The 22,972-nt window shown below is 46.2% G+C and overlaps 1 protein-coding gene across 1 annotated transcript in view; it reads left to right on the top strand.

The window, feature by feature from the left end:
• Positions 1–22,972, top strand: part of LOC144175753 (uncharacterized) — a 244,877-nt gene that overhangs the window by 195,261 nt on the left and 26,644 nt on the right. Inside the window, exons 7-10 of the mRNA XM_077704773.1 lie at positions 14,701–14,753; positions 18,296–18,348; positions 21,377–21,492; positions 22,499–22,646. Coding sequence (XP_077560899.1) covers positions 14,701–14,753; positions 18,296–18,348; positions 21,377–21,492; positions 22,499–22,646 — 370 coding nt within the window. The remainder of the gene's footprint in view (positions 1–14,700; positions 14,754–18,295; positions 18,349–21,376; positions 21,493–22,498; positions 22,647–22,972) is intronic.

Raw genomic sequence — 22,972 nt, forward strand, 5'->3', positions numbered from 1 at the left:
CAACGCAGTTTTTCGGCACTTTCGCTGAAACCGCGTGCGATTGTTTCAAATTTGAAGAATAAAATGACTGGCGAACTTGCCTGTCCTGGTGCGTTCGAAAGCCAGACTCGAGCTATTGGCATGCTTTGATAATGGAAGGGGAGGTAGTGCAGAAATATGAGGCTTATGATTGTTAAAGCGAAGTATGAAGGATGTACTGCAACGTACTGCATTTTACAAATATTGCATTCAAGTAGATAAACTACGTTACTCGTATCGCAAGTATAGTTACCGTTTATTTTTAAGCAGAAATCGGAAGCAGTGCTGTTCGCCGCTGATGAGGTAGTCATATGGTGGCAAACATTGCAGCGCGGTTTTTTGCGCGGTTTTTTGCCCACATAGGCGGAGTCGCCATCCTTGTGTCAATAAAGTTTCATCCATCCATCCATCCACCCTTACAAAAATGGTTATTGAGATTGCATTGAAAGTCAATTGACTTTACTCAGTACAATGTGTTGACAGTCAATTGACTTTGAATAGAAATTTTGTATTGAGTTTTCGTTGAAAATTGGCCGCCGTGTTTCAATTGAAACTCAACGCCGTGTTTCAATTGAAAGTCTATTGACTATAGTCAACATGTCTTTTGATTTCCAATTGACTTTCCGTTCACTCTCAATACACTTTTCCTGTTGAGTTCCTGTTGTGATGTATCAATTGAAAGTCTATTGACAAAATTCGGTGGAGTTCCAGTTGAGTCTGTGTTGACTATCTATTGATTCTCCTGTTGAGTTCCTGTTGAGAAATGTCAAATGAAAACCTATTGAGCATATTCAAGACAGCCCGTTTGATTTCATTTTAGTCTTTTATCAAGTTATGTCAACAATTGCCTCGTAAAGTTCAGTTGACTGTACTAAATATGTAGTGAGTCCGCTTCAATAATGCAAAAAATCAAGGTGTGCATTGAGCAGGTGAAACAGTGAGGTGTTTCATGGCAACGCTTGCTTTATTGCTCACGAAAGCAGCACGGGAGGACTGGAGCCTTGCAGGGTCCACTTGGCTACTTGACTGTGTAGCCTGCAAAATACAACAAGAAACAGACTTGTTTGTTTCCACCAGCATAGTACGAAATGATTGCGTCCCTTCTTATTAAGCATGCTGGTCTAAGTAGCTTGCTATTTTATATGTTAGATGGTTTGCATTTTTGGAAAGCAAGGCAAGGAGACAGCAGTTCAACAAATGTATAAGCTTGTTTCAGATTTTAGTGCATCAAGGCAAGCTAACCACATCAATTAATTCTACAATGGGTAGGGAGTGGAACGCCTTTACTTGAATGCCTTCCGCATTAAAGCACCTGAAATCTAGAGGAACGAACATGTCCGAAGGGAGCCACAGAATCACCCGCTAGGGCTAGTTATCTTGTCTTCCACATCTTTGAGGCCCAAAAGAAATCCGCTTAGGCCTATCAAGACTGAGTGAGCCACTACCAAACCTGTCCAAAAGCATACCTGTCAACCTGTGGATATTGTTTTGTGAAATTTCAATGCTGGAAATGTCAAAACAAAATGAGATAACTGTCAACTTGCATGAGCTGGTTTACAAAATTGTAGCCTTGATTAAAAAAAAAAAAACTAGTGTCAGATGGTACTGTAAACTAAAGTTACTACAACACGCAATCATTGCAAATGGCTTTATGAATGAATGAGCGCATAATACGTTGTGCTTACCGACTAGTAAAAAAAATTACATGAACCGTGAAAGAAAAAAAAATTTGCCAGAAAGAACGTGACAGAAAAAAATACGTAAGTTGCATTTCGCAGTCTTTCACACTCTTGTAACGCTGAAGTATGGTGTGTGCCTTGCAGTACGTATAACAAGCAAGTAGGACTAACCAGCAGCTTGAAGGGATCATATGAGATATGGGTATATCCACATTTTTGCCTTAATCGTAACAATGCCAGAGGAGTGTCCGAGTATAACAAGGTCGTGATGCCAGTTTACACACAACGAGAACACGAAACAGTTTTGTTTGGTGAGAGGAAAAAACAGCAGAGTTGCTGTAAATGAGAAAAAATGTAAAAGCTTTTTTTTCCCTTTGCTTGGCGAGATTTTCTATACAGCCGCAGCACTAAAACAGTACAGTGATACTGTGCCGACCAATCATTTGGGTAATTCCTAGAGGCAGAACACTTGTCACAACAGATCGACTAAGCCCTCGCGGCAATGCCGGTGTAGCATCAGTCAGTGGCACGTCTGATGCCACGTTAGGCCAAAGTGTTATTCAGTGATTTTGCTATTACTCACACCACATTCAGCCCAACTTATTCAAAACTGCTCCGAGAAAGGCAATCAGCAGGTTGTGATTATAAGCAATGGCAAATTTCAATTTATGCTAGCAAGTCGAGCAAGTGCTTAGTCAAAACCGGTATTCATCAGTTTGAAAGTTTGACGCCTGTACATGTTCTAGCACAAGCTGCCTAGCACCTGAGACAAAAATTGGCAAATGAGAAATTCCCAGAATGATACGTGGAGAGAATTGCCACTTTGTGGTAAAAGACTAATATATAACAGTGTGCAGTCTGTTTCCAACTACTCCTTACGCAGCACATTTTTTTCTTCGTTGGTTTTAAAACCAAAGTGCCTGCTTGCCTTTAGGGTGTCAAGGTAACGCATCAGACTTGTGTAAAGATGCTTTGGGTTCAAACCCTAGCTTTTGCGGATACACAGTCTATTTTCCAAAAGTGATAAACGAATTTGTTATATTCTTGGGCATTATTTCTGTAGCTGGAATGAAGTACGTTTCAGGCCACGTTTGTCACCTGAGTCACTGCTCTGCACTCAGGGAACGCTCTTTCTCCAAACAATCGTTCAAATTAGGAAGCAAATATATTGCGGGCAGCCAGCACTTTAGCTTGTAAGTATATTTTACCGCCATGTATCCTGACTGGTTGAACACACTATACTGTTTATGACTGGTAGATCTGCCTCTTAGCCTAGCGCTGTCAAGTGTGTTTGCATAGCGCAGTATTCGTGCGTCTGTTATTGATCCGACAGACACTTGTTCGATTCGACCTCCTTCATTTTTTTTTTTCATTTTCGTTAACTTCGTTCGTCAAACATTTTGTTTACCTTACTCATGGTGTTCTTTCTTTTATGACACTTCATACCAGGCAATACAGGGCTGCTGCTCCGTTCTGGAGCGGCACTGCGTCTAGAATTTTATTCATTCGTCACTTGCCTTCAAAGGTTTTGTTAGACCTTTAGCTTAAGATACATACAAATATATTACACGCGAAAGTAATACAGCAGCGCGGAAGACAGTAAACTACCGATTGATGTCAAAATGTGTGTCGGTAATGGCCCTGTGAAGGTGACGCGGGCTCCCTGTTCGTATATTTTGCTGTTCGCGGGGGCCCGATGCCGCGCTCCGCGTCGTCGCCACACGACAGCGGTTTGCGCCGACTTACGAAACGACGCGCAGGAATACCCCCTTCAATTTGTTACACTTACGTACAGTATTTTTGAAAAGCTGAAGTGAAATCGTACCCCTTAGGTCGATCTCGAGACGGCATGCATAAAAACACTGTTTATATCGCGACAAACAACCAAGTCGTGAGTATAGCCATTCAGTTAGGTCTGCACAACGTGTCATGATGAAATGTACAGGAGCGCTCGGAAAGAATGAACTTACCTTATAACAACGTCGCTCCCAGCGGGGCTCCCAGCGTGGTGAATTTGACGGCTTCCAAAGCGTGGCTAACAGGGATGGTAACACGTCACTTCGCAAGCTTCTTCACCGTACGATCACAGCGCACAAACACAACACGACACACAAAGGATGTTCACCGGCGGTAGAAGAGCGCATACGATGGCTTTTCCTTCAATAAATTCGATGTATCGCCAGCTGCACTGCAATGTCTGACCTTCCATGCTGGTTGAAAAGATTCGCACACGGCACATAAATCGCCAACAACACGAGCAAAGCTGTAAATTTGCACAGAACAGTGAGAAAGACCGCACCGCGATGGCGCCCACACGTCCGGGATTGCGATTCTGCGAACAAGCGACATTGGCTTGGTTTCAAGTCGGTTTGCGATGGCTATGCCACAGCTACGCATTCTTGTGAAAACTGAGCGTGAAAACATTGACACGAGATATAAAAAAATCCTACGGCGGCTTGTGAGTCCTATGTTAATATTTACAATAATTTTTTATAGAATTATTACCAACCCCTCTAGCAGCAGTAATAATAATTTATTGCAGATAACCAAACTCCGCCGAGGTCGCGATGTTGGCTGTCAGCGCCACTGGTGGCAGTGGCAACGCCGCGTACTAGACATTCGTGACGGCGTGGTCACTTTAGCTAGCGTGGGAGGGTTCCAGAGGAACCAAAAGAACTGGTTATCGGCGGGTGTGGTTGTGGATGGCATGTCTTTTGTGTCCGGGCGCCCGCTTCGGCGAACTGCAGAAGGAGAGAGGACGGAAGAATTCTGGAAATTCCAGTCCTTGAAAAGAGCTTCAAAGTTCTTGATCTGCTTGCCGGCGCAGGATATTTGCGAGGCGCTTGTGTTTGAGAAACGTAGTCCGCGGACGTGTTGACATCTTTAAAAGACATGCTTTCGTTAGCGAGAGAGCGGTTCGGAGTGTAATAAGCGTCACGCCAGCCCACTAATTTGTTCGGTTTCTCTCTCTTTTTTTTTTGTAGTGGCGTGAAGCACTGTCAGGCTCGTTCTTTCTTTTTGTGACCCTGTGCAGTAAAGATTAGTTGTTAATCAGGGCTCCAGTTTGTGTCTTTCTTCATTTTTTTTCTTCGTTTGTTCGTTCAGTTCGTGTGAGCGGCGGCGCCTTGGACTGGCGTACGGAGTTCTTTTGCAGTGAAAGAACTGTTTTCACCTGTTTTAATAGAGCCTAGATGCTCGTTTGCTCCTTGTGAGATTCTATGCATTTCACATTGCTGTTCTACTGTTGTTATCATAGACAGTTCACGGTATCCTCAAGGAAAGTTATGTATGACGGGGAATAGAACTCGCGTCCTTGGGCTCAGACCACGGCGGGGTGCGCGAGTGATAACTGGAGTAATGAAGTTCACGAGTGAACGACGATGAGGCCAAGCCTGCGTTCGCTTGATTTGAACGCTTGTTTTAAAAGTTCGCTGTGTACAAAAATTTAATTGTTCTTTTTTCGACGTTTAGCGATTTACACCAAAGTTTTGCTGTTTTTTTTCTGAGTATTTATAGGCACAATTTCGTCACTGGAATATTCTTGTGCGTTTGGGTTTGTGAGATAAGTAGGGATTTACACCAAAGTTTTGCTGTTTTTTTTTCTGAGTATTTATAGGCACAATTTCGTCACTGGAATATTCTTGTGCGTTTGGGTTTGTGAGATAAGTATTCATTTCTGCAAAACAGCGCTGTTAGTATCGTGCCTCCACAGAAAAACACTGAATCATCGCACTACGATGCGATGTCACATATGTCTTTTGTAGATGTAGCAGATTGAATCGGGTTTTAAATGTACCTCCTCCCCCCCTCCTTTCCCCGGAACACAAGGTATCACAGCATTGTATGTGTGAAAAGAGGTAGGGGGAGTGACGACTTTATTTTGTCCCCAGAACTGGGACACGAGATGTGTAGCCTACCCCCCCCCCCCCCCCCGCCCTCCCCGCCCGCCTTTCCGTTTTTTCCCGGCCGAGATATGCATGCTTCCTGATCTCCTCCGCTCCAACTTTCCCGGAAGACTGACTTCGAATATGTCCACTGCCGCTAAAGCGGAAGCTTAGCAGTAGTGGAGATTGCTCACCCATTATGTCAATGCGTGCTAAGGTATAAAGAAGAAAATCCGCTGCTATAGCAAGGAAACGATTCCGCGGGAGTCACGTGCCAGAAGAGATGAGTCACTAGAGTTTTGTCAATGTTTAGTTCCTCCATTGTTTTGTGCAAAGCATGTTGCGGCAGTATTTAAGGAAATGCAGTCAAAAATTGTCCAATATAATTGATTTCCCCACTTAGCAGGTATAATTATTATTTGGGCGAAGATGCTGCTGGTAAAGGCTACTGGCCTAAGGCGTTTTATCAGCTTTGAAACTTAAGCTCGAACCATAAAACATGGACAAAAAGAAAGGACACTGCTATAATTTTCAACAACGTATGTTCACCAACTAGCTCGACTCTCAATTTTACTTGATTTTTGTCAGTAGAAACTCTATTGAGTTTCAATTAAACGAAGTCATTTGATATTCTGTTGAGTTTTGTCTATTGAAACCTTGTTGACTTTTTATTGACTGCACTCAATAGAAATGTCAATGTAGAATAAAAAACATAAAAGTAACCTAGTAGTCTTAATTCGGCAGACACAGTGGGCAGCGCTGAAAAAAATAGCCCTTCAAAGTGTATGTTTCAGCCTGATGAGTTTTGTCAATTGGTTCTCCAAAGAGTTTCAATAGACTGGTGTCAATTGCTTTTGTATTGCGTTTTCTCAATGCAAATCCTTTTGAGTTTCTACTGACACATCTCAATAGCCAATTGAGTTTGAATTAGGTTTCTGTTGACTCAACAAAAACTCAACTGGAACTGAATTGAAACTCAAAATCCATTTTTGTAAGGGCATCCATCCATCCATCCATTTATTTATTTATTTATTTATTTATTTATTTATGCAAAATACTGCTAAAGGGCCGTCACGCAGGAGGGTATTACCAGAGTCCTTCAATGCCTTTCTGGTCATGAAACTTCGCCATCACGCTATGGGAGAGGTTCATACGCTGCCGCGCCGCGGCGCTGGTGTTGATCGGAGGGCAGCCGGGGGCGTGGTCAGAGCGCGTTTGACAGGGAATGGACCACGGAGTAAGATAAAACAGACGCTCGCCGCCTTATCAGCAGAGCGCTTTCGCTTTACGTGTCGTGGGCTGCTGAAATGGACTTGTCATTTTGTGAGTGGCGAAAAAATTTGGTGCGAACGGGCACGCTGCTACTGCGTTCCTGCCTGTCGGTCTGGCTACAGAGCAGCGGCGGCCGCCCGATGCCCTCCGAACAGCGGTAGCGCCACTCGCAGTAGCCTTTGTCCCCGTACGAAACTTGGCCGGGAGTTTCATGACTACAGAAGCATTGAAGGACACTGGTATTACATAGGGGTTAGTCAATGCCGCAGAAAGAAACATACAAACAAACATATACATTGGGAGAAATAGAACACCAAAATAACAGCGCATGCGCGAATACGAATATAATAAATATAATATTAGGTCGAAATAACGCGTAAAAATAAAATCAGAAGAAGCAATAACAAACAAATCTCTGTAGAAAAAGAAGAATCTGCCAGAAGTTATACAATAAAAAAGCGATAGTTTGGTTTTCAGTTCACAACTTCCGTGAGTATTAGTTGATTAAATTTAACAGCATCCGTTAGGGTGGGTATTTGTGATGGCAATGCGTTCCAGTCAACGATTGTACGCGGAAAGAATGACCGTGAATAGTTAAACGCTTAAATAGTTAAACGCTTAAAATAGTTAAAAACGTGCTAAACGCTTCACTTTGAAAGGATGCCGGGTCTAGGAAGAATGGCAGCCGGTGCAGAAAAGAAATCGTCATCAACCAATGGGTGGTGATAAAGTTTATAAAATCCCCAAGTTTAATCCCCAAACTCGCCATACTCGCTGCGCTCGCAGTGGATCCAGCGACTGGACCGATGCCGACTGGGCCGATCACAATTAATATCGACTGGACCGATCACAACTTACGATACCGGCCAGCAACGAGAAATTTTTTTTCAATCAATCAATCAAACAGCTTCATTTCCTTTGAAAAGGAGGAGTACGGGACTAAAAGCTGGAGCAGCTTGACGAGGTCCCGACCCCATTACAAGTCAGCAAAACAGCAGCATGATGATCAATCAGGAACAATGAATGCAAATAAATTGACAAATGTTACATAACATCGCGTAATACAAAACTTTTGTGACATAACGCAACAACAGTACAGAAAAGTTCATAGGCATAGTCATGAAGTGACGTGAACACTAAAAGCAGCAATTTAAAAGAAAAGGGAATAAAGTTCAAGGCTTGTACTATTCCGAGGATGAAATGAGCTGGGCGAAGCGTTTGATGAGGTATTTTGGATCATATGACGGATCAAAATCTTCATGGTTTAATAAATTTAGCAAGGAAGGTAGTTTGTAAGACAGAGATTGTTCATCATAAGTTGTTCTAGGTGTGGGTACAGCAAACATTTTTTGTGCCTTGTTATGCGAACACTTGTGTTGCCTTTTAGCTTAGCAAGTTTTATTATGGTATCGGTACCATACTTAACGAAAGCTTTGCAGCACAACATTAACCGATAATCATACAAACAAAACACAGGAAGAATTTCGTACAGTGGAAACAGGTGTTTTGTTGAAGAAGTATAATGCACGGTAGCAATATGACGTATGGCTCTTTTCTGCAGTAAATACAGCTTGCGTAAATTTGTGACACCAGTAGTACACCACACTATGCTGTAAACTGTAGAGTACGGTAAAATGTAGAATGTAAATTACTGTAAACTGTAAATTACGGTAAACTGTAGAACCGTTTGCTGGCTATGCGAATGCCAATGCACAAAAGTGAACCACACTGCTTCATATCTTCCCGCTTGACTAGCCTTCTTTATTTTCCAGCATTTTTGTTCATTTAAACATGCGGAAACATTGTCGCGTTACATCGAGGATCTTTGTTTTGACGTGAAGGACGTTTATGCACGTGCAAAAGTTCAAAGGCAGGTAAGGCTCTAATTTCTATAGTAGCGACGCCATTATCATCATCTTCACCAGCGTCACAATCATCATCAGCAGATTGGCCAGCTGGCACGGAACATACTCGGTACCCGGCACAGTCGACTATAACCTGCAATTACTGTGACGGAACAGCGCGAACATACCAGAACGAGAGAAGGACACAACACGATTGCTCGTGCTGTGTCCTTCTTTCATACTGGTAAGTTCGCGCTGTTCAATCATAATGAATGCATTCCAACTAGCCCACTTCTCGACCTTGTTTTAACCTACAACCTCGGTATCACACCCACTGCAGCTACTTTTAGATGCGACTGCATCTCATTCACTCGCCTTGTCCCTCCATACGGCCTTGTCCGTCCACACCCCTGCCCCTAAACTATAAAAAAAATAATAGTTAGCGGCGCCCTTGTTCGATCCCACGACCCTGTGGGCGGAACGTGAGGTACATGGTGCTCTTCCCACTGCGCCACAAAACCGAGACAGAATCAAATGGTACGAACGCGCCTTATATCCTTGACGCATTCAAACTAGGTCAGGATGCTACTGATACAACACATGATGGGGCGATGATTAACACTTGCAATAAAAGAAAAGAAGCTCCCACTTACAGCAACAATGATGGAGTAAAGGTCGTTGCGACAGCGAAGCCCCAAGCATACCACTTAGAGAGATTGACCAAGATTGGCCAATAAAACATAATAATAATCATAAAAAACTATACTCATGCGCGTTCCCGACACGTTTCACGCGATTTCAGAATCAATCCAACGGAAACACCATGTGAACCCCACGATGCATCGCATCTACACAGGGTTCCCCTCGCGGGGAGGTGGGCGCAATTTTTTTCAGAATCACTTTTCATGCTGCTGCTACACTGCCTCGGAAGCTAAATGCCAAGACTGCGCGCTGGTTTCTTTGTTTTTGTTTCACTTGTGCTAAGGAAATGAGGACATGTAACGAATGTAAGAGGCGAATGTAACGCCATAATTCCGCCAGAAAAAGCCACATAATGCCGCCACAAAAAGAATCTCTAAACGATGTTGAGACTCGTCTTCAGCGGTGCAATCGGAGACTTGCACAAGAGGAGCCGGGCAGTATCGCTGCGATGGGCAGCTGGGTGACAAGGAACACTGCGGCTCCGTATCCATGACGGCTTGCGTCAACAACACAATCCACCTTTCGTCATCATGTGATGCCAGTGACAGACGCGTGAAATGCGCAGGGTAGTAGGACAGGGAATTCATGCACCCATTTTGTCGCCGTATCCTCGAAATCTGGTGGAAGAGGCTGATCCCAAACGGTGCCTCGCCGCCAGAGCCATTACAACAGGGCACGAACTCTCACGTGGAGTTGCGCGATAAAGCCCAATGGGTCGCACGTCCCGTCGAGGGCTGGTAAAACGCTTGTAAAACCGTTATGTTCGTAGATGGTTGAGTTGAAAGGTTAGACAGTAGGCCTAGCGCAATGAGGGTGATTTCACCTGAATAGTTGCAAAGCAACTTGGATTTGAAGCTTTGCTTACTAACCATTCTGAGGCCTTCGATCAAGAATTGCGTGCACGGCATGTAAGAAATCACCTCAAGACCAACGCCGGAGCGCCAGCGGTGGTCGGACCCAGACAGAGAGAGAGAGCTTCACCCTCACCCGTGAAGAGAAGTTCTGGGGGGACACTCTGCATAGTGACTTCGACCAAAGAAGGCGTGTTGTTTCTGTACGAGTGAAATTAATACAGTTTTTCCATTATATTTAACCCCCTACTCTCGTGCCGCCATCATTGTTTTGATGTCATTCAGATTCTAGAGATACTAACAACACGCACGCGTAAGCTCTGGGACATAGCCCTGCATCAGTAGTAATAGAATTCGCTTCCCCGTAAATCTCCAATGCTTATTTGTCACAATACTGGCCTATTTCTAAGTCCTATACACGCAGAACGAATGTTGTTAGAGAGTTTGACTGTGCGGATGATAAACTTCACAGGTTCCTAGGTGAAGCTGCAGAGTCGTTGACAGCAAAAGAGAAGGCTTGAAGGCACTCGGAAAGAAAGGCGGGTCATGCCCCATTCGATCATTCTTGATATCTCGGTGATTGGTCAATCCACAGGAAACAACGTCTGTTTTGCGATCGAATGCTTGTCTGCAGGAAAGCCTTCCGGTTATCAGCTGTAAGAATAATAATCTTGCTTCAGCTAAACTGCAGCAGCAGTTGCAGGAGATCAGGACCAAGCTTGACGCCTTTATCAAGTATTTTGCCCGAATGAGGTGTGCAGCATTCGTGCGACATTTGTGGACAGGGATTCGCGGCAGTGTGTAGCCTGATGGGAAATAGCAGAGAGCCTGTTCGGGGTTTCAGGGTCACACTACTCTTTCCGCATGACCTTCTGTAAAATACTCGCTGATAGCGGCGTCGTACTCCCTCAGCAGTTTGGCTGGTATTCGAGCCACTGCAGTTGACTTTTTATTCTGCCTTCGGCTACAGTCGAATTCGTGAATGACGTGATCCCAGGTGCCTTAGAGTATCTCAGACGTGCTACGCAGGGGCCTGTAGTCGTGTGTACTGCACACAGAGCTGGAAGAGCGCCGGGTGTATTTTTACGTCATGACCCTCGTGCACATCCGTTATAGCCGCTGCGTCCAACCGTCACATCTCTGACAAGTTTTCAGAGCAGAACTGGGCGCGCCAGTCATCATAGTAAGCAAGGAACAATGCACTGGCCTTCCGGTGGCAGGTGTCATCGTATGTTTAGTGGACGACCTAGCCAAAGGTTGTCTATAAGGCGCACAGGCTCTCGCCCGAACGCTGGACGCTTATGGTCACAGGCATCATTACTGTTCCCCATCCAGACCATTCCAGCGTGGTCACCGGCGCGGCTCTATAAGCTGGAACTAATCTCCTCACCTCTGTGCCCAACGAGGAGTGTAAGAAGTGACGTCAGACATTTTAAAGCACAGCTTTCTACCTCTACGAGCCAACGGTTCTTTCGCGGTGTGCGGGACAAGAAACTCCCAATGCGCGGAGGCGGCTGAGGGGGGGAAGAGGGACGGGTGATGAGGGTTTCACTCACGGAGCACACTGTAGATGACGCGGCAAATATATCCAGCGTTCTCCCGCGGAGGAGCCTGCTCACCGGCGGCGGCGTCGGTGGTACGGCTTTGTCGTCTGCTTTAGTGAAGGTTGTTTTTGCTTGTTTTGGCGCAGCTTCACGTCCATTGCGCGCTCCCTTCGCACGGCTTGATTAACTTGTTCGTCAACCCCTCCTGAGTAACCCGGACACGATTAAATTAAGTGATCATACGGGGAAGATACGTTGCGGATTGGTTTGCAGGGTGTGAAAACAAAATGCAGAGACCAGATACAGACATCCGGCCGCTAGTGAAACGCTACCTTTTGCGCACTGCTTGCCACCAATGGGACTCCGTTTTCTAAATGGCTGAATACCAATTCGGTTGTGTTTTAAGAGCGATTCAAAAGGCGAAACATTCGGATAAATAGCGATTATAAAAGTTCCCTCAGCTTTCTCGCAATTCTGTAAACTATTAAACTAACTAGTTTTAATCGGCATAAATGGGGATCACTAAGCTCACATGTCGAATTGTTTCGGTGTCTGCGCTTGTGTCATACGGCGGTGTAGCCCCTAGCTAGTATATCAGGATAGCTAGGTTACACTGTCTCGCCATCCGAAAGACGCTCCTCTCCGTTTTCTTTCTCCCGACGCACGGCCGGGCTACAGCGGAGACGTACGCCGCTCCAGCGCTGCCGTAGCAGACGGTGCTGCGTTCGGGACGCCGCCCCCGCGAATTCTAGGTATTGGCTGGCAGAATCTCTGGTTTCACTCTTTGTAGAGCCACGTGCGTGAATTGAAGTGACGTCGCGCGGGCAATAGTTGTGGGTGTTGCCTCTCTGGGGCCGCATGAGCATTGTAATGACGGTGCTGTCTATTGCCGGACCCGTTCCTGAACACACCTCTGGCGTTTCCATAGCTTGAAGGGTGAAGTCCTTCAAAGCTGGTACACCTCCTGACGCAGATCGTGGCTTCGGCATTGATACGGGCGTGAACGGTTGTCCTTGCAGAATATGACCACTGCCAAATCCTCTGTTGCACTGCTGGCCAGAGATAGCTGCTGCAACACGTCTTGACGGGTAAAGGTTCGTTGGCTGCGGAAGAATGGCGAGCTGGGCCAGGTGGTACAAATCCACGGTGATAACAGAGCAAGGCCAGACGAAGGATGGGGACAGAAAAAATATTTATTTGTCCAGCAGAGGTTGAAGTTATGGGCCTCAACCCCTGAGAGTCATTACGAGGGGAGAACACAAATAAGCGCTGACGCTGAACTGAAGTTTACTCAGAAGGCAACGAAGATATGTACACGGAGGTCTCACCCACACACAGCATGCCCCCCAAAAAACCCTGCAGCTTGTGTTAGCGCTACAGAGTATTGGTAAGGGTTGAATGGATCCCCCTACATCAAATATCTTTTTCGCGCACTGAAAAAGATACTTTTTCGCATACTTTATCATTGCACCAGGCTGACTGACGCATACCAGCAATTGTTTGCAAATTTCGCTCCATTTGATTTGAATGATTAAACATCATGGAGGTAGCGTCAACCTCAGTTATGCAACATTAATGCTGGACCCTTTCACGGAGTTATGGTGTTGCCTTATTCGCACATTGAGGCAACGCTCCCCGATTGCAAGACCCCATATACATGATCGCAAGACAACGGAATCGAGTACAGACCAGAAGTGCGGCAAAGTACATAGCTGCCCCCATGCTTCACGGTGCAGCCTTATTTAGGGACGTCATGTTTATTGTTCTCCCGGCGGTCAACCTTTGAACATATTCTGCCGGACTTGTTAAGCACGAAACAGTGTAGACAGCACCGTCTGTGCCCTCCCTTAGTGCAGTTTTTATCTAGTTGTGCGTTGTTATCACCATGGTTCTGTAGGTTCCCGGTGTCACGCAGGAACCATTGCTGCACACGGCCGCTGTTTTCGGGTGCCACACTATCGTGTTTTCATCAACATGGGCGAGGAGGACGTGCTGCTTGTTGGCTCCGTTGCCGCCTGTCGGCCTTCAGAGCCAATAGGAGCTCGCTACTTACGTTATTGGGAGTAGGTTGCGCGGAGAGGGTGTTGCGGCCCTCGCCGAAATGTCGCACAGTGGTGAAATGTGTAGCCATGCTGCGGTTCGCTAATTCCGGAGCAGTGTAGCCCTGTTTCTACCACTTTATCCACCCATGCTTTCCATGCTTTACACCCATACTTTATCCACCCTGCGCTAATAGTGTCGCCTGGCAGTCACGCGTCAGGTGTAGCGGAATGCCGCAGAGGGACACGCAGTCATCCCAGGCTTTCATGAAGTGGCACCTGGCGTTGAAGTCCGTGGTGTCAGTACTACGGCAGGCGGCAGTTGAAACGGTGGCACGTTGCAGTTCGCTGACAACCTCCTGGAGTTCGAGTTCTCGCTAAACATTTGACTCTGCTCTCTGCTTTCAAGTTCCACTTCCGGGAAGTTGAAGGTTAGGGTAGACTGTATTAGTGTCTAGTGTAGTGTATTATTGTATAGTGGAACTCGAGTATCATCATCATCACCATAGCTATCTACGTCCACAGCAGGGCAAAGGCCTCTCCCATATACCTCCAATTAACCCGGTCCTGTGCTATCTGCGACCAATGTATCGCCGCAAACTTCTCATTTTTCATGTACTGTTACCATGTGCCATTTCTTTCCATGTACTATTACACAAAGATCTCGTGGACTGGATTAACAGTGAACAAGGCGGACGCCACCACGGTGGGTTAAGGAAACGTGCCTAGAGTGCCGCCCGACAGTACTATAGGCACTCTACGAAGGCGATGTTCACCGGAATTTTGTAAAACTGAGGCCCCCTGCTGCCATTATCTCTTTGGCTAAGCTGTGAATGAAGTCATTATGTTACTGAATTTTCGTTGCAGGCTGTATTCTGCAAAGAAGTTGCCAGGAGGATCACTTCTACGGATATCTAGAGGTAATGTTTTCATTTGCAACTCACGAGTGTCGCAATGATTTAAAACACGTTAAGTGAAATGATTTTATTTTAGAAAGCACTCATCCTACCATTCGCCCAGTAGAGAATAGTATGACTGCTAGCAATTCTCGTAGAAATAATGATTAGGTTCGTCTTTATGAAATTGTTTTGTTTGATTATTGGCAGATTTTTTAAGAGTAGCGTATGAAACACGCTCATATCGGCCTTTTTTTTAACAGGCATAATGTTTTTAATACGTTCGCGTGCTTTCCAAAATTCAGAAAAATTTTACGCTAACGAAAATTTGCAAGAAGTCTTCAAAGATTATCGAAGAAGTAACAAATGCTAGACAATTCCTTCATGCGGGATACCTTTGTGCCTTTTTGTACCGTTTCCACACCGCCTTTAAATTTCTAGGGTACCTAATTTTTAAGGGTTTTAAATCAATCTATTTATTTATAAACAAATAAACAAATAAACAAACAAAAGTAAATAAATATTACCAATTGAACCGACCCAGCGTGTATTCTTAAACAAGAACATTGGTCATCTACGTTCAACGCATATGGTTTAGGTCAAATTTGCGGAAGGTTTCTTTTTCCCCCGTTAAATAATGCCGACTTTTAGGACCCATGCCATCAGTTTCCGTAGTTTAGAACGATCCTGCCTATGTACTGCATGTTGCGCCTTGTGGCGGTCGTCGTGTTCGGGAGTAATGTCAGCGTTCGACCGGATCGTCGGGGTGGGGCTCGGATCACGGTGTTCGGTGCGTCCTTCCTGGGTTGAGGGTTTTCATTTTTCCGCCGTTGTGCAACTTCACCTGCAGAATTTGCTGCTTTTAGTTTCCCCCGCGTGGGCCCCCGGACCCTCCACGTGAGAACTCAGCATTGCTACGGCGGTTCGGCGACTGGTATGGGCAGGGCGACGGCGAACGGTTGAAACGGGCTGGTCCACGGCTGGTGTTGGACAAATGTTCTTCGATCTCCGATGGGCGATGGCCGGTTCGGGGGCGGGGTCCGTCGACAGAAAACGCTCGCAAACCGAGCCTCCTTTAGGGGCAGCGACGGTAGATGTGTCGGCCTCTCCGCAGTGGTAGCCCAGCGAACGATTGTCCGACGTTCGCCACACGTCGGTCTTCCTTCGAGCGGGGGATTGCACCGCAGCTGGTCGGGCCGGCGACAGGAGACGACGGTACGGAGCCTCGTGACGATAGGGCGCTGGTGGGCGAGGGCGACAGACAGCAGCCGCGTACGTCATGGCTTGCGGTTCGCGAGGTGCAACTGGCGTAGTTGAAGTTCCAAGTGCTTGCTGCACTTCTCTAATGACGTCGGTAACGGAAGCGACTTGTGGTTGCGGCGACGTTGGGAGAACTTTTCGCCGCTCCTCCCTGACTGTCGCGCGCATAGTCTCGCGTAGGCTATCTGCGGGAATGCGCATGCTGTCGACGCAATTCGCTTTGGCCGTGTCAACAAAGTTGCGGTCATTCTGCTTAGCACGCATTTCGAGGGCTTTCTCAATGGTGCTGGCTTCGGTCACGAATTCGGTGACGGTTTTGGGTGTATTGCGGAGAAGCCCAGCGAACAGTTCCTCTTTCACACCGCGCATTAGGAAGCGCAACTTCTTTTCTTCCCCCATGCAAGGGTCAACTCGCCTCAAAAGCCTCTTCACCTCTTCGGCAAACACAACAACGCTTCCATTAGGGTGTTGTGTCCGCGTTTGCAGCAGCAATTTGGCCCGCTCTTTTCGCACAAGCGTGGTGAACGTCGTTAAAATTTGCGTTCTGAATTCGTTCCAAGATTCTAGGGAGCTCTCATTGCTCTCGAAGCATATCCGTGCTTAATCTTCAAGGTAGAAGAACACTTGCCTCAGTGTCTGCGCGTCGTCCCATCGATGGAACAGGCTGACCCGTTCGACTTGCTCCAACTAGTCTTCGGCATCCTCCAAAGGTGACCCGTGGAATGATGGGGGCTCCATGTTTTGCTGAAGAACGAGGGCAAGATTGGTAGCGCTGGTCATGGTGCCTGCGTTGATCATGGTGGTGGTTACGACGTCTTCTTTCACGTTAACTGGGAGTTCACGTTATCTAGAAGTAGTCCAAACTCTGGCTGATGGCCTTGCTGTCGGCGGCTGACACGAGCTGGGCTTGCTTGTCGGCTTGACGATGGCTTAAGGTCCATGTACCCCGCACCTTCACCAGATGTCACGATGTCAAAGATTACACAGTTGTCTTCAAGAAACAAGTTTATTGGAGCGAACTTGTGCTCCCCTAACAACTCAAAGAATACACAGGCGGCGAAACAGCAGTCAAAAAAGTGTCGTGCTCAAGCGAGCTTCGGCGATTCGAATGCCGCGGCATATGCTCCGCGGGACGTTATCACTCAGCGCGAGGGTTTCTCGAATATTCGAAGTGTATCCAGAACACTCTAGATCAGCGAAGATTATTCTAGACTGTTCACGTTGGTTCGGAACGCTCTTCCTGTCAGAGGAGATAACACATGCGGCACAGAAAGAAAGAACGGAACACGCGTCTTCCTTGGCCCACAGGCAACACCGATAACAGAGACCGGTGCAGCCGGGCGGCAAAAGCAAAACACAAATAAACAAACCCAATGCATGGTTCGCGGCAATATTATTTTCAAAGACCACCAAAATGATAACAAATGCTGTGCCAATTAGTTTTTGTGTATGTGCATGCCCTGTAAATAACAACTGCTGGCTCTCGCAATTATTCCTGGCCGATTCGGATTCTTTTGCATAAAATGCCTTTTGTTCTTGCCCAGGCGTGGCGTTATCCAGAATTTTCCCCATGAGTCATTAAATGTGAAGTCACGTTACCGTAAACCAAACACGGGACACATGGACTAAAGCCAAGCTTTGAATGCAAATGGTGTCCAATTGACAATTAGGACCACAAAGCAAAGCGGCAAATAAATTTCGCAGTTCGATATCTCGGAGTGCGGATGCGCTAGATAAATTCTGTCAAATGAAACTAATTATTCAACGTTAGTTAATTAAGCCACCTGAAGCCACCTCCTATTTCATGTCCCTCTGGGCGCATGAACTCCCTGTAGATGTGGGCATCGCGTAAGTCTAAGCGCCTATTTTTTTTTAAAAAACCTGTCGACTCAACTTTTATCACCCTGTGTACGAACAAGCTATCGCAGCAAAGCTTTCTATTACAGGCGACCCGCCGCGGCGGCTCAGTGGCTAAGGCGTTGCGCTGCTGAGCACGAGGTCGCGGGTTCGATTCCCGGCCACGACGGCCGCTTTTCTGATGGAGGCGAAAAGCAAAAACACCCGTGTGTACGAGATTACGGCGTGCGGAAAGGATCCCCAGGTGGTCAAAATTAATCCGAAGCCATCCACTACGGCGCGCCTCATCGCCTGCGTTGCTTCGGCGTGTTAAACCCTACAATCAATCAATCTATTAGAGGCAAATATAAAGAGCAACAAATGACTGGTGTATTGCTATGCGGAAAACGTTTATAGCTGCATTTTTAAATGTGTCAAGGAACTGTTTTTTTTTTTTGTTTACATTTCAGAAGGGCAACTTCTACCATTTGGTTCACGCTAACAGCTACGGAGGGCGAAGCGGGTGAGTAGATTGGGAAGCCCACATCTTTCGCTTGCTGCAATCGTCTTCCTAACACTGTGGCCTCAAAACATCGCCGCTGTGCACTTGTCCGAATGCGGCCGAGGTAGCTTCCCCGAAAGGGCTGCTGGTAGCTGGGGCCATATTCGCAGTGCTTCACCTCCCTCCAATACAAGGAGATGGCAACTGCTGGCTAGCCTGCCTCTAAGCACAAATGTCCAAGTAAACTCAGCTGTACTGTTCTGGAACCCCGATGCTTAGAAGTTTTAGATAAAAAAGTTGCGAGATGCAAATTCCATAAAAACAAAAAGATTCGTCACACGGCTCTACACAGTATACTTTATTTGCGCCTCTTAAACGTTAGTACCAGCAGTAATCATCAAAATTTGTGTACAGTCAGGATCAAGTTGAAGGTGATCGTTTGGGTACGTGGCAAAGAAACAAGCAGCCGCAGGTGTTACGGGTTGTATCAGGGTTGTATCATAAGGATGGGAAAAAGCCGCTGCTACCTTTATGTCCGAAGTTCTGAGAACGGCCGCTCTGTAGGGTGAAAGACCTGCTAATTTACGCTCCCGCGATCACCATGAAGTTGATCCCGAGTGTACGTGAAAATGGAGTGAGTATTTTATTCTAGAGTGTGTAATACGGAGTTTGCGTCCCGCCCAGGCAACTTGATCCATCATCGCAGGTAGGCAAACAGGAATTCATACAACGACGGTAAATGGCATAGGCGATCTGCAGAAAGCCTCAAGAACAAAGTTCACGAGGTCGCGGGTTCGATTCCCGGCCGCGGCGGCCGCTTTTCTGATGGAGGCGAAAAGCAATAACGACCGTGGTACGAGATTTCGGCGCACGATAAAGATCCCCAGGTGGTCAAAATTAATCCGGAGCCCTCCACTACGGCGCGCCTCATCGCCTGCGTTGCGTCGGCGCGTTAAACCCCACAATCAATCAATCAATCAATCAATCAATCAATCAATCAATCAATCAATCAATCAATCAATCAATCAATCAATCAATCAATCAATCAATCAATCAAGAACAAAGTTGGCTCTTGTGCTGCATGCGCCCGACTGTGCGGATAGAGCTGTCTGGGCGAAATCAGCTATAATGTTGTTGCTATAATGTCATCGCTCACTAGTTTCTGAAACGAGGAAATCATTTACCTATAGCGACTGAGTGTCACTAAAAACATGTTATGTTACAAAACTTGCAAGCCCGTTGGTTCATCTCAACAGTAGAAACTGAATAGAGGCTGAAAAGACGATGACAGAGGTAGACTTGCACGATAACTATTTCTTCCCAAAGAACGCTTTCGGCTACGGACTAACTTTGGGCGATGCCTTAAGCAGGCGAGCTTTTTAGAGATTAACAGAAATTCGGCAATTCACATTTTGAAGTATACGTGTACTTTCCAGATGCATTTCGCGACTTTAAAGTTTCCGCGTAGTCATCATCCCTCGTGTTTACGTGCTCCCCATGTTCGCCTATCTTTCGAATCATAGTAGAATAATTGAACTAATATGCGAGTTGGTACGGTAAACCTACCAGGTAGGCACCAAACTTTCCTTATTGTCTACAAGAACGCCCAGAAGTGGTCTAGGAGAACATGTTGCAGCAAAAAGGTGGTGTCTTCAAGAAAAAAGACACAAGAACTGGTGGTGCTCTAACCATGACCGTTTGCAACTGAAGCCGAACAGCGAAGCAGGGTTAGCTAGACTAGAGTGTTCAAAGCAAACTAGACTAGAGTGTTCCAAGCAAACCAGTAGATGGCGCTACTGCGGGCGCGCCAGGCACCTAGATTGTCAATCGCAGTTCCCTGCCATGGAAAGATGACACTTACCAACATCAGGTGGCTGCGACAGTGGTGCACTCTGGGTTTAGTTCGGGTGGAGCGGGGTGCCGGATTAGGACAAAAAGTCCAAAAAAGGTGCTATAGAGCGCAGAAATACTCCCCGAAGCACCTAACACATGTGACAAAGACCATCTTGTAAACAGTGACAACGTGGAATATTCCACTTTACAGGCATGAAGGAGTTTGAAACTGTGTTAAGACCTGGACGGCTAAAAGGGCGCGCCTATGACGAGAAATATCTAGGTAAATGGCAAACACCTTATAATTGCGAAGAATCCCCAACCCGCTAAAACGCCTGCAGTCAAACTAGAGAAGCCGCTGACGTCCGGGTGGGCACTGATTTGTAGGTTGGCGGGCAAAAATGGCCGCGTATCTGCTCCTTTCGTTGCGAATGTCGCCGAAAGACGATAGTCGACTGGCGCCATTGCCGAGTAAAGGCGTCCCCTCTCACCTCTCATGATGTTTGCTCAAGTCAATTTAAATTTACCGCGTTCAACTGCTTCAAGTCGGGTGTGTCGATGACAGCGCTACCGAACGGCGCGGACGCGCGTGAATTGAGACTACAACGTTTATAGAACCATGTAGCCCTACTACGCGAGCGTTTTAAGTGGAACGTGAAACCCATCTAGTGGAACCTTTTGTTGCTATTGCCATTTGATTTTTTAATGCCGCAAGGATGTAGCACTGGCAACAGCAGGCGACGATTTTCTGCCGTTGATGTAGTATTTCATTTGCTGCCACAAAAAAGAAGCATCTATAATTTTTTAAAACAAAGGAACACTGCAAATATCACTTATGTATTGATTTTTTGCCTTGTATTTGGGTAACTTCTTGTTCCTGTGCAACAATGTTGACTTGTATGAACACTAACACGGGACTTAGACGTTTAGATTTGGCTGTGAGCATTTAGAAGTGACTATTGAGCAGCTTCCGTTTCACTTTGGCCGGGTGGTTGAATCGAGTCACAGACAGACAGACGGACAGAGTGACAGACAGACAGACAGACAGACAGACAGACAGACAGACAGACAGACAGACAGACAGACAGACAGACAGACAGACAGACAGACAGATCAAAATTTATGCGTTTAATTAGCCCAAGAACAACTAACGTCTTTAAAACGCTGCAGCGACGCTGCAGATCTGGGAAATGCGTGGGTCCTCTTGCTTCCGCAGCATGCTCTACGGGTCCCTGTACGCGCCCTCGAACGTGATGCGGCCCATCGACCACAGCGTCGTCCGAACTGAGGACATGGCGCACACGGGCACCACCCGACTGCGCATTGCCAGCGGTGAGTCGCCTCTTTGTACCGTACCGTACAATCGAAAAACATTACTACTCTATGTCCATCGCTTATCTTAGAAACTTGCTCAAAAGATTTTTCTCTTTCTCCCGGTGTTGGCATTCTTCGAGCACTGTAATTACGCCATCCCAACCGCAACATTTACCTCGAAAGGCAAATCCCAGGGACGTTGCGGAGGAGCAGTTGACAAAGTAGAGCCTGTCTTCGCATATTTATGCGAAGACAGGCTCTACTTTGTCAACTGCTCCTCCGCTAATCGCGGGCTGGTCTTGATTAGTACAAAGTAAGGCTAGAGGCATACGTAAACAGCAAATATCATCCAGACAATTGTAAATTGTAATTGTAAATTGTAAATTGACAATAGTACATTGTAGATTGTATTGTAAATTATTGCAGCATCGCTTTTCGACGGATTTTTTATGGCAGGTTGAGCGTAGCGACAGAACTTCATCTGCAACGGTGGCGATGCTCACGGTTTCATTAATAAATGCATCTAGCTTTGTTAGAGCGAAGCCTCCCACCCTTTACGCCGGTTCAGTAGTATTGGTGTTCGCGTCAGATGCTTTGCTCGTGGGGCAACCGTAACGGACATTAATGGCCGGACGCGAACCTACATGAGCAGACACGCTGGACGGAGTGGGTCAACGCCAATCGAAAGTCACAGGTTACTTCGGCTCCGCGCTTTTGAATCGCCACTGGAGTTTGCTAATTTTCTACATAGTTTGACTAATGCTATTTGTGTTAGTGCGATTAATATTTTCACAGGCTGCTTTCGCTATGTTAAGCAAGTTATATTAACAAATTAAAACATTAAGTTATATGGAATTACCGTTCCTATGTAAGCCCAAATCCGAACCTACGTTTCGAAACCCCCCTTTTTGAGTTTGCTTATGGCGGTTTGAGGTTTTAAGATGGTTAAGATTGTTGTAAGATGTTTCAGATTTTATGTGATGGTTGTTAAAGTTGTTCATGGCAAAGAATGTTTTCCATGCAGGTCCAATATGTCTACAAGTTCAAGGGAACTGTGTCAACATTACTGTGGTTTTCATGAGTGAAGACAACTCTTGTGAAGTTCACGTGACAGCAACAAACTTGCAGTGTGGAGAAGAAAAGGGCTCCGGTTTTGCACTCTCTGTGCGTAGGTAAGGAAGTGGTGCAGAATATGCCCCTCTTGGTCCTCACTGTTTCAAACAACATCCATTCTGCCTTCAAAACCAGTTGCCGTACGTGTATACTGGAACTATCAAGTTTTTCATTCGGATTGGTGATGAAATATTCGTTCCGGAAGCGGCTGTTTTCATGCCAGAGAATACCAAAAACCGGCCAAGTATGTGTAGACAGAAGATGCAGGTGCACTTTTTATACGAGTTCCACAAGTAGAATTCCATTTCACGAAGCACAATGATAATTTTGCACTTCTTCACAGAACTCGAATGGGCTGCTCGTTGACAAGAGAGATCAAGCGGGG

This window comes from Haemaphysalis longicornis, unplaced genomic scaffold (assembly GCF_048455015.1).
Source record: "Haemaphysalis longicornis isolate Haplotype H1 unplaced genomic scaffold, Haemaphysalis longicornis Haplotype H1 scaffold_3, whole genome shotgun sequence".
In the NCBI taxonomy this organism is placed as follows: Eukaryota; Metazoa; Arthropoda; class Arachnida; order Ixodida; family Ixodidae; genus Haemaphysalis; species Haemaphysalis longicornis.